The 16,590-nt window shown below is 48.2% G+C and overlaps 1 protein-coding gene across 2 annotated transcripts in view; it reads left to right on the top strand.

Moving 5' to 3' along the window:
* LOC135818392 (carbonic anhydrase 1-like) overlaps positions 1–16,590 on the top strand; it is a 199,853-nt gene that overhangs the window by 24,046 nt on the left and 159,217 nt on the right. For both annotated transcript variants that reach the window (XM_065331750.1, XM_065331752.1), the window contains exon 4: positions 15,395–15,493. In XM_065331750.1, coding sequence (XP_065187822.1) covers positions 15,395–15,493 — 99 coding nt within the window. The remainder of the gene's footprint in view (positions 1–15,394; positions 15,494–16,590) is intronic.

The raw sequence follows: 16,590 nt of genomic DNA, 5'->3' as shown, positions 1-16,590 counted from the left end.
ATAACTTTCTGCAAGGCAGGAGAGAATCTCCCCAAACAGCCCCCCTCCGAACGCAAACGGCTAAATGACCAATTCGTAACTAGCTCAGCAGACTGGCAGGTCCTGGTGGACATGAAGGATGAGAAACTTGTTTTCCCCCACTTCATAGCACCTACAAACTGTCGTCCAGACATAGTGCTCTTCTCCAAAGAATTGAGAAGAGTTCTGTGGCTGGAACTCACGGTATGTAGTGAAGATCGCTTTGCACAATCGCGTGAAATCAAAATCGAACGCTATCGTCACCTTCATAGCGCGTGTGTAAGGAATGGCTGGGATACGGAAAGTCACACAGCAGAGGTGGGAGCGAGAGGCGCCATATCCACCAGCTTGGATTCCTTCGCGAGATCCTTGCGCTGCACTAAGGAACAGCGCAGGCTCTTGCGGAGGAATTGTCGCCAAGCAGCGCTGAACTCAAGCTATGTCCTATGGCTAACGCGAAGGGAGCGAACATGGCGCGACTGGCCGTTGTATTAAAACTGTTTGGTGAACCTGTTGTAGAGCACTTGGTGGGCGATCGGCCACCCAGCGAGGATAGTTGGACGTCCTTAAAATCAAGATTTGAACTCGCCATTCCGGCCTCTAAAGGGCCGGGGGTGGACGATCGCCAACCTTGCCAACCTCTCGTAGTCACTTGTTCTTGTCGAATCGTTATTTTCATAGCCTACTCGACATTCGCCCTACAAATTACCATACATCACAACGCAACTACCTGTACATGACACACCATACCATACGGACACAACCACACCCCAACTTTACTGGGGGCCTATCTCTTCGAATTGCATTATATGAGTTTCTTTTTCCTTTTTTCTTTACCCGTTACTGTCTAAAAAGCAGTCGAAACGGTTTTTATCCACCATTTGATGGTGAGCATTTCCCTTCTTCTTCTTCTTCTTCTTCTTCTTCTTCTTCTTCTTCTTCTTCTTCTTCTTCTTCTTCTTCTTCTTCTTCTTCTTCTTCTTCTTCTTCTTCTTCTTCTTCTTCTTCTTCTTCTTCTTCTTCTTCTTCTTCTTCTTCTTCTTCTTCTTCTTCTTCTTCTTCTTCTTCTTCTTCTTCTTCTTCTTCTTCTTCTTCTTCTTCTTCTTCTTCTTCTTCTTCTTCTTCTTCTTCTTCTTCTTCTTCTTCTTCTTCTTCTTCTTCTTCTTCTTCTTCTTCTTCTTCTTCTTCTTCTTCTTCTTCTTCTTCTTCTTCTTCTTCTTCTTCTTCTTCTTCTTCTTCTTCTTCTTCTTCTTCTTCTTCTTCTTCTTCTTCTTCTTCTTCTTCTTCTTCTTCTTCTTCTTCTTCTTCTTCTTCTTCTTCTTCTTCTTCTTCTTCTTCTTCTTCTTCTTCTTCTTCTTCTTCTTCTTCTTCTTCTTCTTCTTCTTCTTCTTCTTCTTCTTCTTCTTCTTCTTCTTCTTCTTCTTCTTCTTCTTCTTCTTCTTCTTCTTCTTCTTCTTCTTCTTCTTCTTCTTCTTCTTCTTCTTCTTCTTCTTCTTCTTCTTCTTCTTCTTAACGCATGTCCCAACTTTCTCGGAACAGGCCTGCTTTGAGTATTTCTCCAAACTTTATGAAGATCCCTCTCGTGAACAAATTTTCTCGGATCCAGATTTCTGTCCAGCTACGAGTAAACCGTCCACACCACTATCTGATAACAGCCCCAGTTGGAAAGCCTTCCAGAACACTCTGAAAAAATGTAGAAACAAATCTGCAGCCGGTCCAAACGGTATTCCATACATAGTGTGGAAAAAGTGCAAATGTCTGCACGGCATTCTTTTCAATATCTTCGAGAAAGTCTGGAAGACAGGATCCATTCCGCTGTCTTGGCAGTGCGCCTCAGTAACGCTTCTCGCAAAAAGTGACAATGACTCTGACCCGGCGAAATTTCGCCCAATTGCCCTATCCAACTGTGACGGCAAGATTTTCTTCGCCATGTTGTCAAAAATTCTGACTCGCCACATGCTGACGAATGGGTATTTTGACGGCATGACCCAGAAAGGTTTCTTGCCGGGTATGTCCGGTTGTATTGAACACGCCACTCTTTGTCACGAGGCCATGAAAGACGCCAAACGCCACAAGCGTTCGATTGCCATGGTATGGATCGATTTAAAGAACGCCTTTGGCTCAGTAAAACACAACCTGATCCAGAGGGCACTGCAACGCTACCACATCCCGCTGAAAATCAGGAACCTTGTTTACTCTTACTATGAGCGTCTGACAGCATTCATTAAAAGACCACTCACTCAGACCTTCCGGTACAGCATCGGCGTATTTCAAGGTTGCCCACTTTCCCCTATTCTATTCAACATCTGTTTCCAAATTCTACTTGATTCTCTTCAGACCAAACCGATCCAAGCCCTTTCGTACAGTTTCCGTGACACAACTGTCACTGCTTCGAACACTGGATTCGCCGACGATTTAGCAGTCTTCAGCAATCGAACTCATGGTGCGCAGAAGAAGTTAGATCTGGTTGATAGTTTCCTTGCCTGGTCAAAAATGCAGGCGGCCCCGCACAAATGCAGGTCGTACGCAGCCAAATTGACCAACAACAAATACACCTGCTTTGACCCCGCACTCAGAATATCGGAAACTCCAATACCAGCTCTAAACGGCCAACAATTCAAGTTTCTAGGCAGGATGCTAACAGATACAGTAGGTGAGATAACGCAACGCGAAGACCTCATAAACTCCACACGATGCCTACTAAAGACAGTTGCCGAGACCAGACTATACGGACACCAGAAGTTGTGGCTCTACCAGCATCAAATCATCCCCAAAATAGCATGGCAGCTCGAGATACTTGATCTCAGCCACAGTTTCGCCAAACTCCTACACAGAATTTGCCTTCCATTCTTAAAGAAATGGGCAGGCTTGCCCAGACCCGCAGCACCAGCAATACTCTTCATCGGCGCTCGGGAGCGCTTCGGCCTACGTTTAACGTACATCCCTACGCTATGGAAGCAACGACAGGTCATTAGATGGAATATCATCAAGAACAGCAGCGACAAGAACATGGCAAACCTGTACCAACATCACAGCAAACAACAGTATCTGCTCACAAGACAATACTCCGCAATAAAAGAAATGGAATGTGCCGAGGCAGCGATCTCTGAAGCTAGTCCAACTAACCTCCAGCAAGGCAGGGCAGGACTCGGCTTTAGGCATGACAAACAAGAGAAAATCAAACCTAGAAAACAAATACTCAATACCATTCATGAAGGTGACTGCCAAGACCAGCTATCCCACCTCAAAAGCCTGCAAATGCAAGGCAGCTGGTTAAAGTGGAGAGACACGATGTTTGAAGACCTCACTTGGAAAAAACTGTTGTACGAAGGCTACGGGAGGACTTTCTCCTTTCAACTAAACTGTGTATTAAACACACTACCAACAGTTGACAATCTGAGGAGGTGGGGTAACTCTGTGGTCGAACAACAATGCCCTCTATGCAACAGGCAAGCTACGCTCCGTCACATATTATCAGCATGTCCAACAGCCCTCCACCAGGGCAGATATACCTGGCGCCACGACAACGTACTGAAATGCATAGTAAAACTAGTAAACGAAACCATCCAAACTTATCAAAAGGCCACGGCATCAGCAGAAACGCAGAGTAATCAGAAGAGAATTGATTACATAACTTTCTGCAAGGCAGGAGAGAATCTCCCCAAACAGCCCCCCTCCCAACGCAAACGGCTAAATGACCAATTCGTAACTAGCTCAGCAGACTGGAAGGTCCTGGTGGACATGAAGGATGAGAAACTTGTTTTCCCCCACTTCATAGCACCTACAACCTGTCGTCCAGACATAGTGCTCTTCTCCAAAGAATTGAGAAGAGTTCTGTGGCTGGAACTCACGGTATGTAGTGAAGATCGCTTTGCACAATCGCGCGAAATCAAAATCGAACGCTATCGTCACCTTCATAACGCGTGTGTAAGGAATGGCTGGGAGACGGAAAGTCACACAGCAGAGGTGGGAGCGAGAGGCGCCATATCCACCAGCTTGGATTCCTTCGCGAGATCCTTGCGCTGCACTAAGGAACAGCGCAGGCTCTTGCGGAGGAATTGTCGCCAAGCAGCGCTGAACTCAAGCTATGTCCTATGGCTAAGGCGAAGGGAGCGAACATGGCGCGACTGGCCTTTGTATTAAAACTGTTTGGTGAACCTGTTGTAGAGCACTTGGTGGGCGATCGGCCACCCAGCGAGGATAGTTGGACGTCCTTAAAATCAAGATTTGAACTCGCCATTCCGGCCTCTAAAGGGCCGGGGGTGGACGATCGCCAACCTTGCCAACCTCTCGTAGTCACTTGTTCTTGTCGAATCGTTATTTTCATAGCCTTCTCGACATTCGCCCTACAAATTACCATACATCACAACGCAACTACCTGTACATGACACACCATACCATACGGACACAACCACACCCCAACTGTACTGGGGGCCTATCTCTTCGAATTGCATTATATGAGTTTCTTTTTCCTTTTTTCTTTACCCGTTACTGTCTAAAAAGCAGTCGAAACGGTTTTTATCCACCATTTGATGGTGAGCATTTCCCTTCTTCTTCTTCTTCTTCTTCTTCTTCTTCTTCTTCTTCTTCTTCTTCTTCTTCTTCTTCTTCTTCTTCTTCTTCTTCTTCTTCTTCTTCTTCTTCTTCTTCTTCTTCTTCTTCTTCTTCTTCTTCTTCTTCTTCTTCTTCTTCTTCTTCTTCTTCTTCTTCTTCTTCTTCTTCTTCTTCTTCTTCTTCTTCTTCTTCTTCTTCTTCTTCTTCTTCTTCTTCTTCTTCTCCATTATTCTTTTTCTTTCCTTCCTTTCTCTTCTTCCTTTGCCGAGAGCCTTCTGTTCCTATTATTTTATTTTCATCTCTGTCCCCATTCCTGGGTTATTTGGACTTCATTCGCTTCCTTGTCATTGGACATGTTCAGTCCGTTCGGTTGGCGAATTTAAATAAACACAACCACCACAACCATATGCGTTCCGCAAATGGAGACTTCCTGAGGCGTGAGGCGTTGTAAATCGTCCCAGCGAAGCAGAGCGGTGAAGCCGAGGAAACACAACGAATACAAATCTACGTACGATGGAGACGGTTGGCAGTTTTGGAGCTCCTGCTCCGGCCTCCTTTTCTTTTAGGATTGAGAAGGACTGGTCTGCAGACCACTTGTTTTACGCCAAGGCGCTCAAGCAGAGTAAGGTAGATATAAGTCAGGTCTGCCAGGTGGACCTTCAGGGCAAGCCTGGACATTGCGTAGTAACTGTGAAAAGTTCTGCTGAGCGGGAAAAGATACTGGACGCAGGAATCCGGATTTCCGGTAAGCAGGTGCTCTGCGAGATTTCCGGGGTGGACTTAACCCATCTGCATGTGTTTGGGTGCCCTGTCGGGCTTCAAAACAGTAAATTGTGTGCTGCGCTGGGCCAATTCGGCCGAATTGTTGGGTCGCCTCAACAGAAAAAAGTATTGTTTGAGGGATTGGAAATATGTACTGGCACCCGTGTTCTCAGCCTGGTCCTCCGATCACCAGTTCCATCTACGGTTACCGTAGGTCAGTTGAAACTGCGAGTATGGCACCGTGGCCAACAGCAAACATGTTGGCGCTGCAACAACAGTGGCCACGAGGCTAAAGCATGTCCCAACCGTGGGGCACATGCACAGTCTACAGCTTCCCGGCCTCCACAAACGCAGCACCGCAACACAACCGGTACGAGTACAAACCCTCCCACGTCAGTACAGCCACTAATACGGGTACGGTGACTACCCAGCCCGCAGAAGCCGCTGTAGAGCCAGCTGTTGTCAGTGTGGAGACAGGTGCAGCTAGCAACACAGGGCTGAACACTGCCTCAGTCAACATCTATCGCCAGGCAATTTTAGCCAATGGGACCAGCACTGGCACCACTCATACCAGTAACCATGTGCCGGCTTTCAGCCAATCTGGAGACAAAGAAAAGAGCAGCGGGACAACCCCCTCTCCTGATGACGATGGCTTCAGACTTGCAACAGGCAAACACACCTTCTCCGCCACTGTCCTTTCGGGGCGCACTGAGCCACCTGCCTCTGCCTTGAACGACTCGCAAATTGCGTGGGCTCAGGAGTGTTCAAACCGTGAGCGCAAGAAGCTGGCAGAGAGAGAGTTGAAGCTGCCCGCAGAGGAAGCCACTAGCGCAATGAAGGTAATTACGGTCCGTCAGTGTTAACTATGAGTAGTATTTGTTACCTTTCTTTCTTTTAATACTTACTGCACTTGCTCTTAATCCCCGTGCTGATCCCTTTTTGCCTCGTGCTGCTATGCAGCCTCCCGCTTCCCTTTTTCCGGTGAGCACCCAGGACACCCAGGACACCCGAACTCTTAAGCTAGGTTTTTTAAATGCCTGTAGCTTGCGCTACAAAGTAGATGAAGTAACAGCACTCCTCCAGGTGCAGGACTTTGATATTTTTGGATTGGCTGAAACCTGGCTAGACAGCACTATTGGTGACAGAGAAGTAGCCATTCCTGGATACAACCTCACAAGGACAGACCGCGTGGGTAGACGAGGAGGAGGTACGTGTATATATTACAAATCTTCTTTGCCAATCCGACCTTGTCCCGAACTGTCTTTGAACGGCCTAGAAGCTGTCTGGATATCGATCAAAGGCGGCCAGGGTCAACATGCAGTGGCCTGCGTCTACCGAGCTCCAGACGTGGGGATTGACTACTGGAAGGACCTTGAAGAGTCACTGCAGCGGGCCCAAGCGCAATCGCCACACATGACCATTATTGGCGATCTCAACGTCAACATGACAACTCACAGCCACCATCGTACACACCTGCAAGACCTCAGCAATATGTTTGGCATCTCGAATTTGGTGAAGTCCCCCACACGGCCGACTCCAAGTGGGAATCATGGTTCAGTAATCGACCTCGTCCTAGCAGACCATAACTTTGTCTCGAGTTGCGTTGTCATGGAATGTTCGATCAGCGACCACCACGCGTTGATGGCGAACCTCCATATCGCCATACCCACAACTAGTCCAGGTAGGCAACGCCAAAAGCGCCGCCACTTACGCAACATTGATATCGACCAGTTCCGGTGTGACCTCGCCGAAGCACTCAGCGCTAATCCTACATCCGCCCACATGGATGTTGACGACATGTGGACGGCTTTCTATGAAGGGTTCAAAACAGTTCTAGACATACATGCACCCATCATGCTCTCGTCAAGACGCCAGAGAGCTGCTGCGAGATTACCTTGGCTCGACAAGGATACGTACCAACTCACGCAAAAGAAAAACAGATTACACAAGCGCTGGCTAGGAGATAGAGGAAATGACATCCTACTCTCCCGGTATAAAACAGCCCGGTCTCAGGCATCCAACGCAATCCGCAAGAAAAGAAACGCTTTTTTCACCAGACAATGTGAGCAGCACTCTCATGATCCAAGGAGAATGTGGTCAACCTTAAACGCGGTAACCGGCCGCTCCAAGGCAAGGCAGGACCCAGTGTGCGACGTTTCTGCGGTGAGCAGCTCCTTCAATAGTATTGTCACTGATCCAAGTCGTCCGGGCACCCTACAGATACCCCATGGTCCCTGCACCCGCACCTCACTATCAGCTCTCACGCCAACGACCTGTCCCGCAGTACAGCGATTACTCGCCACAATCGATCCTGACAAGGCGACAGGCAGTGACGAGATCCCTGGCCGTCTGCTGCGAGCCTGCAGTGATATTGTTGCCCCGCACTTATGCGACCTCTTCAATGCCTCCTTGCATTCCGGTCGCCTACCGAAGCCGTTCAAACACGCCCTGGTAAAGCCGCTTTACAAAGCAGGGGACCCAACAGTCGCCACTAACTACAGACCTGTGTCATTATTACCAATTGTTGCGAAACTGCTTGAAAAGGTAGTACATCGCCAGCTTACAAGGTTCCTCGCGGCAAACGACGTGCTGCCGACCACGCAATTTGCATACCGCACAAACCACTGCACTGAAGACGCTTTGGTACTCCTGACGGAGAACATTCTCCATGCAAAGGACGCGCGACTAGCCAGTGGTGTTTGTTTGCTGGACATGTCGAAGGCTTTCGACAAAGTCAAGCATGACATTCTTGTACGCGATCTTTTCGAAGTTGGCCTTCACGGCACTGCACTCCAATGGTTTGCAGACTACCTCGAAGGACGCACCCAACAAGTGCAAATCGCTGGATCCATTGGTGTCAGTGGCACATGCTCATGTGGCGTCCCGCAGGGTTCCGTTCTCGGACCCGTACTTTTCAACATCTACACCAGGCATGTGCCCACCATTGCCAGTCCGTCCATCTCAGTGCAGTTTGCTGACGATATTGCTCTTACGTTCAGCCACCCTGATTGCCAGGAAGTATCGCGAGTTCTAACAACGTCTACAACCGAGATTGCTAACCACCTCCAGGAACGGAATCTAATCCTGAACACTAGCAAAAGCCATGTCCTGCGAATTTCCGGCCAAGACATTACTGTCAAATGCCGTGGAAACCCGCTACCAGCAGTTCCCCATGCGAAGTACCTGGGCATCACGATAGACGAGCACGTTCGATTTGACGAACACGTTAACAATGCTGTGAAGAAGGCCTCGCAGAAGGTGGGAGCACTCTGGAGAGCCCGCCGTTGCCTTACAAGAAAGTCCAGAGAGCAGTACGTGAAATCCGTTGTGATGCCAGATTTGCTCTACAGGTCCGTGGCGTTCTCTGGGTGGCTTCGACAAGACCAGCGGTCCCGCCTTCAGGTCCAGCAAAACCGTGCGGCACGCGCCGTATTCGGCCTGCCACCTCGCACAAGCGCCCAACCTCTGCTTGCTCGTCTGCAGCTGTATGGCGTCGAAGAGCTCCACAAGCAAAAGACCCTTATTATGATCTGGCGTTGCTCGAATGGTCGTGCAAGCAATGCACTGCAAGCCCTTCTGGAGCATCCCAGTACTCGAACAACGCGCGCGCAACGCAGCTTGGGCCTTCGAGTGCCCAAATCTGCCTCCAAAGCCGGCCACGACCGTCCAACCGTTCGCGGGTCCATTTTATGGAACACCCTGCCATCCGACGTGCGTGGTATTACCCAGTACCACCAGTTCAAACAAGCCTGCCTCCCGTTCTGTCTTGCTAGCAGTAGCACCCACTACTGAACACTACAGGAATCTTTGAACGTTTGCGGTACTCCACAGAACCAGTCATGTGCTGTTTACCCCCTGCCCGTTGTTGTATTCTAACGTTAACGTTATTCATTGACTGAATGTTCTTTGCTTGGTACTACACCCTGCTATCATGTTAGGCTATTTCCTACAATATTTTACTGTTTCCATTCGCTTCCATGTAATTGGGCGACACCGCCCGTTTGGTTCTGCGAATTCAAATAAAAATGTACCTACCTACAACGCTGCGGTTTGCCAGTCCTGCCACGGGGCGGTAGGGGTAGCCAGTGTGGCGACGACCTTGTTGAACACCGCCGACCTCAAGGGTGAGCGGCGACTGATTGTTCGGGCATAAAGACGTCTTGCAGCAGTGAGCAATTATCTCACCACGCCATGTTGTGTTGGATCCTGGCAATCCGCCTTATAATGCACCCAGTGCAATGCCGCCACTAATTGATTTATGCAAATACAAATTCAACTCGGTCGAGCTGTTCGTTTCCTCATTGTAATTGTATTCTATTTTCGTCACGCGTTTTATCCGCCTTCAATATCCTGTTTGGCTGTTGTCGCTTCGGCTTATGCAACAGCTATACACGTTGTGTATATATATACAGTTGTGGCAAGTGAAATCCGACACTCGCCATAGGGGACAGCGCCTCAAATGGACATCAATGATGTAATGCACTGCACCTAAATTGTACTATAGAGCCGTATGCATCCCAAACAGGTCGAAAGGTCACAGCTTAGATACACACAGTTCACAAACATGGTACACATAAGGAGTATTGGTATCCAATTCCCATTCATTTTTGCCAGCAACTTTTGAACCTTGACTGTGATGAGTACGAATTCTGTCATCAAACAGATAAAGTTGTATGCAGCACATTTACTGTACGTATGCAGGGCTGCAGAGGCTGCAGGATGCACGGTGCAGTCCCTTATGCCAAGTGTCGGATTTCACTTGCCACTACTGTACATTTACATTTCATTGATGCCAACGCAGAGAAGCTCCTAACAATAACGAGAGAGCTTGGAAGCTCAGGGCCCTACGCTATGCTTTTTTGCCTTGATGACCTAGACAAAAAAGCATAGGGATGTTATAAATTCTTTAAAAATTCCTGTTTATTTAAGACATAACCTGGGATTCGTACCCGCACTATCGCGCGCCCTGCATGCATCCCCCATACACTTTGCATACATACTAATTCTTCCAAGTTGCTTCACGTTAAGCCCGATTCACAATACAACTTTCTGCGACGCGACATGCGATTTGCGACAGTTGCGACAAGAAACTGCCTGTCGCGAGTTGTCGCAAGCTGTCGCAATGCACCTGTCGCAGAAGTTGAAGAAAGTTCAACTTTTGCGACATGCGACACGCGACATACACAAATGGAGTACAGTTTCGACCCTGGGTGCACGTGCAGTGCACGTGCATAGTACCACTTGTGCATGAGGATGTCGACATGTCGCAAACATGAAGAATATTGTTGGTTGTTGGCAGCTCGTCGCATGTGTCGCAAGTTGCTTGTCGCGTCGCAGAAAGTTGTATTGTGAATCGGCCTTTATGATCTTGCATTTGAAAGCCCTATTTGAATATGCATTGTGGCCAGCCATCTTTGATGGTATGGTACGGGATAGGTACGGGACAGGTACGATCGAGGGTAATACGACACCGTCTACCGCCTTGATTATTATTATTATTATGATGAAATGACCCAAAGGCAATGTGCCTATCGAGGGGTTCATTTGATTGAAAGAACAGTAGATGTAGATGTATGTACAAAGACAAGTAGGGATTGATGAGGAGAGAAATGGGGAAAATCAACTGCAAGGTGGCGGAATTCCGTTGATTGCATAAGCATAGTCAGCTGTAAATTTCCCGATGACGGCAAAAAAAGCAATGGGATGTTATAATTTTTTCAATTCTCCTATTTTTTTTCAGGCATATCCTGGGATTCGAACCCGCACTATCGCCCTACATGCATTCCCCCGTACACTTCGCATTCATACCCATTCTTCCAAGTTGCTTCATGTTATGATCTTGCGTTTGAAAATGTCGCGTCCCCGGCTCAGAGTGACCGGACCCCGAAATCACTACGAGCGGCGACTGAATATAGACGTGTGGCCTCACGACAAGCCCAACACATCCCAGGGGCCAACCAATATAGCTGGCTTGGTCCAAGTTCAACCCCACACGATCAACAGACAAAGACTGTTAGTTTTACGTTGTGAGTAGTATCAAATCCGAGCTCAAAGTAAACGAAGACAGAGAGCTGAGACCGAGTCTCGACTGCTAGACTAGACTAGACTAGAACTGAAGTAAAAGAGAGAATGAGAGCTTCTTTTATAGGGTGCTTCAGAGATATAATGGCGTGATCATGGCGAGGTAATTCCAGGAAATAGCAGAACAAGTCAAACCGGAATGTGCGCAGCCAGTCAGCAGAAATGCAGAATATACGTACGGTGATCATTCGAGAAGAAAGAGAAAGAAAGACATCGAGAGAAGAAAGACCAAACTGGGACGTGGGGAGCCCGCTCACCCACGTCAGAGTACAATGTGAGTATATGAGGGTCACGTTGGGGAGCCCGCTCACCCAACGTGCCATAGTTCAGCGGCTTCTTATGGTAAGTTCTGCTGCATTCTTGGTCTTGCTTGCGTGATACTCTGACCTCTTGCGCGGTGACGGTTTTGGTTCTTGCACACGTCTCATGTCTTGCACTTAGCTCTTGTTATACAATGTCATATTAGTCTTGGCTCTTTGCACGAAGCGCCGAGGCATCGTGGAAACCTGTAGAACGTCGTAGTGACGTGGTTTTGCACAAAGCCTGGGGTCACATTTCCAGGAAGTGAAGAACTTCCAGGAAACGTACAACGCGAGAACCTACCTGACCAGGTTCCGGCCTTGGATCCCATAACGTGTCATGCCAAGAAGGCATGTCACCTACGTGGGAAAGCGCGTGTCGCTCAACCTACATGCTAAGCACGTGGGACAAGACACTGGCCAAACCATGTTGTACTAAAAGGGCGTGACAGCTCAGCACAGAGCTGCTCACTATGTAGATCCTGCTATCACAGGACTATCAGGCAGCAGTTGTCTTATTCTGGGACGTGACATTTCCCCCGCCGTTGAAGAATCACGTCCCCGTGACTATCCTCGACCGATATGGTAGTCGGTGAGATACCGCGACGTTGCCAGTGTCATCCACCAGGCTCCGCGACGGATACAATAGGTAAGTCAACTGGAGATGCAGGATGCAAGTCCAATCCACCACAGGTTTTGGTGCGAACACCATGTCATCAGCCGAATACAGCATATCACTCGTATCGGGCTCATACGACTGAACAATATCACTGACTGCTCACGAGAAAATACAATTCCTCGCCAGGTGCCAGGCACATAAAGCATTCACTCAATCCGATGGTGCTACACAGTTGTGACACAAGATCGGTAAAGAGCTCGTAGTAAAATCCATCCGGTAACGAGCAAATTGGGACCTCACTCGCAACAACTCATCATCCCCAGATGAGTCTCGCCTACCAGGCTCCTCGACACAGGGCGTCCCCTGATCAGCCAACACTGTGCTCGAGGGATCCATATCCAAATCATCCTCTCCCACCACAGCCTTTCCACTTCAGTTCTAGGACCTCGTCCTATATGAAGCGCAGACCATACTTCTTCGGCCCCAGGAATCCCATCCTGGCCTGTATGGTCACCACCGTCCCCTTCTCCGTAACGCGTTGCTCACTACGCAAGCTCATCACCACCAACCGAAATTGGCTACAACTGACCGATCCGGGCGCCTCATCCACAGAGACCAACTGACTCCTCTGAGCCGTACACAACCCGAACCGGTGCACAGTCCAGTCATTTGTTGAGGATGCAAAGGCACCCATCAACATCACACTTTCACAGGACACAGTTCCTTCTTCAGGAAACTGGTCAACTTTCACCAAGGACAAAGACCGCGGCGAGTAACGAGTATACACTCCAGCACATACTAGTAGGTCATGTACTGTTCGGCCATCCTCTCCACAAACTTTTTTTTCTTCACAAACAGAACGTCTGGAGACTGAAGATCGACAACAAGGTCAGAACTCCCATCCTCGCGACTGACATGATCGTCAAGAACATTCGCAGATAAAACTGCGTCCTCCAGCACCAAAGCTGGGCGTCACACAAAACTTCGTCTGGTGCATCGACACACAGAACGAGATTGCATTCGTCCACAACCAACGACGTGGTCTGCATCCTCCCATCGTTTCAGCCATGAAACAACCGGGTCTTCAAACAGCACTCGCGACTGAGAACAAACTGAGTTCGAATGTCAGTAAGGCCTCATCGTTGAAGAGACGACTTGTCAAGCTTCAAGAGCTTCAAGCGGTCTCAACAAACACCATGTCCGAACAGTGGCGTTTTCTTGTCGAAACTTGAAAACTACACTGCACTACTCCGTGATCCAGTCGTAGTGACTACTTTCACAACGCTCCGTAAAGAGGACCCAAGCCCTGTTTACGGCTCATGTGCGTACACATGGTACACGGGTTCACGAACCCTTCCATATCTGAAGCTGAACAACGCGCACTGCACTCGTACTTGAAAACTGCCTGAATGCAAACAACTCCTCGATCGATCGTGCAACTGGCAATAAATTTCGCACCTTGGTGTCCGCCATGTAGTCCGCAGCAAAGCAAGCTCGTCGTGCACTACGAACTCGCACTGCAGCGCTACAGGAACACGAGATCCGGAACGAAAGCCAGTGCTGGATGCGAAAGAGAAACGCACTCGGAGTTTTCTTCGTCCCAAGTTTAGTTGGAGCGTCCAACACTGCTGTTGCTCTGCCACGTCTATCGCCAAGAACCTGCCATCAGAGACAAGGTTGTTCACGAAAGACTGCTGTGGACATCGCGTCGTTGCAGTTACGGAGTGAGGAGAACTTAGACCATCCTGGTCACAGCACCAAATGTCGCGTCCCCGGCTCAGAGTGACCGGACCCCGAAATCACTACGAGCGGCGACTGAATATAGACGTGTGGCCTCACGACAAGCCCAACACATCCCAGGGGCCAACCAATATAGCTGGCTTGGTCCAAGTTCAACCCCACACGATCAACAGACAAAGACTGTTAGTTTTACGTTGTGAGTAGTATCAAATCCGAGCTCAAAGTAAACGAAGACAGAGAGCTGAGACCGAGTCTCGACTGCTAGACTAGACTAGACTAGAACTGAAGTAAAAGAGAGAATGAGAGCTTCTTTTATAGGGTGCTTCAGAGATATAATGGCGTGATCATGGCGAGGTAATTCCAGGAAATAGCAGAACAAGTCAAACCGGAATGTGCGCAGCCAGTCAGCAGAAATGCAGAATATACGTACGGTGATCATTCGAGAAGAAAGAGAAAGAAAGACATCGAGAGAAGAAAGACCAAACTGGGACGTGGGGAGCCCGCTCACCCACGTCAGAGTACAATGTGAGTATATGAGGGTCACGTTGGGGAGCCCGCTCACCCAACGTGCCATAGTTCAGCGGCTTCTTATGGTAAGTTCTGCTGCATTCTTGGTCTTGCTTGCGTGATACTCTGACCTCTTGCGCGGTGACGGTTTTGGTTCTTGCACACGTCTCATGTCTTGCACTTAGCTCTTGTTATACAATGTCATATTAGTCTTGGCTCTTTGCACGAAGCGCCGAGGCATCGTGGAAACCTGTAGAACGTCGTAGTGACGTGGTTTTGCACAAAGCCTGGGGTCACATTTCCAGGAAGTGAAGAACTTCCAGGAAACGTACAACGCGAGAACCTACCTGACCAGGTTCCGGCCTTGGATCCCATAACGTGTCATGCCAAGAAGGCATGTCACCTACGTGGGAAAGCGCGTGTCGCTCAACCTACATGCTAAGCACGTGGGACAAGACACTGGCCAAACCATGTTGTACTAAAAGGGCGTGACAGCTCAGCACAGAGCTGCTCACTATGTAGATCCTGCTATCACAGGACTATCAGGCAGCAGTTGTCTTATTCTGGGACGTGACAAAAGCCCTATTTGAATATTGCGGCCAGTTGTGTTTGATGGTACGGTACGGTGCGGGACAGATACGGGATAGCGCCAGGCGTGACATAAACAAACAAACACACACACAAATACCAAATTAAAGCTGTGACCCTGGCTAGCGCCAGACGTTACTGAAGTAACGTCTTCTGCATAGCTACGGGAATAAAATAATGGACATTTCATAATTACAATGTACTTTTTGTAATTCTTTCTCTACAGCTCCACGTCGTATTTTTCAATTCCAGATACTCGTCTTTAAAAAGAGCTTTGGCCAGTGGAGACGGTGACGCAGAGGCCGTCATTAGCATTCTGTTCAATGTAAGTGTATTTTCAGGTCATGAATGACTAGTTCAAGTTATACATGATTGTACTGTTGAGGTGACGAACTAAAAAATCGAGAAAAAAGAAGAAAAAGAATGAAATGTTTGCACCGAAAATGCATCTGTTCACAGGCAGAATGTTTCACAGGTTAAACATCACGAATCATTTGCATTATTCTGTAGTCCACTGTGCATGCAAACATTTGTATCGGTCTCTAAGCCTTATCTCGGGGCTTTAAACGGCTTAACAACATGAAGTTGTATGCAAATGGCTCCTGACACTGCCTAGTGACACCCCTAATTCTTTCATGTTAGGCCAAACTAAAGAAGGTGTGTGGTTCGACTAACATGGACATTTTTTTTACGGGCGGGCGGGCGGATTTTTTTTTTTAAATATATTTTTTAGTACATGTAAATACACTGTATACGCGTATCGAGTAGACTCTACTACCAGCACAAGGCAGCAGTCGTACCACTCACTGCACTGCACTGCAGTACAACTACAAGTCAAGTCCAAAACTTGCAAAAGGAGCCGCCTGCGTCCGCAGACTCACGCCGCACAGCACGTAGACGTGGACGTGTTCAGTCCACGTACGTCAGTCACACGACAGCCCGCCGAAAAAAAGTTACGGTCGGGCTGAAATTGTACGGTCGGTCGGGTGAGTCGAACCACACACCTTCTTTAGTTTGGCCTTATGTGAATGTTTTCGTTTTTGCTTATAATTATGAAGTTGGTTGTCCCAATGAGGAAACACGCTTTTTGCCGAACTTGACACTTGTGGAAGTTGAAGGTGAAAGGTGCGACGTGCTCCTTCTGGGCTCTTCGTGGCAGTCGTGAGTCACTCAAGTTTCGAGTTCGGAAAGAAGCGCGTGTTCCTCATTGGAATAACCAACTTTATAACTAATACCGCCGAAAGCGCAACTTCTAAGTTCGTAGTGCCTATAATAATGACTGTTATGAATAATTTGAGTTACCCGCATATGATGTGTAGTTGATGATTCATCACATCCAGAGAGGTACCCTGGTTTTTGTGCTTCCTTGCGTCATAAGACATTCTTGTCATCTGAATATCTGTGTTTCATCTGACTGTGGAG

The sequence above is a fragment of the Sycon ciliatum genome, chromosome 5, assembly GCF_964019385.1.
Source record: "Sycon ciliatum chromosome 5, ocSycCili1.1, whole genome shotgun sequence".
NCBI lineage: Eukaryota > Metazoa > Porifera > Calcarea > Leucosolenida > Sycettidae > Sycon > Sycon ciliatum.
This window is presented reverse-complemented; position numbering and strand designations above follow the sequence as displayed.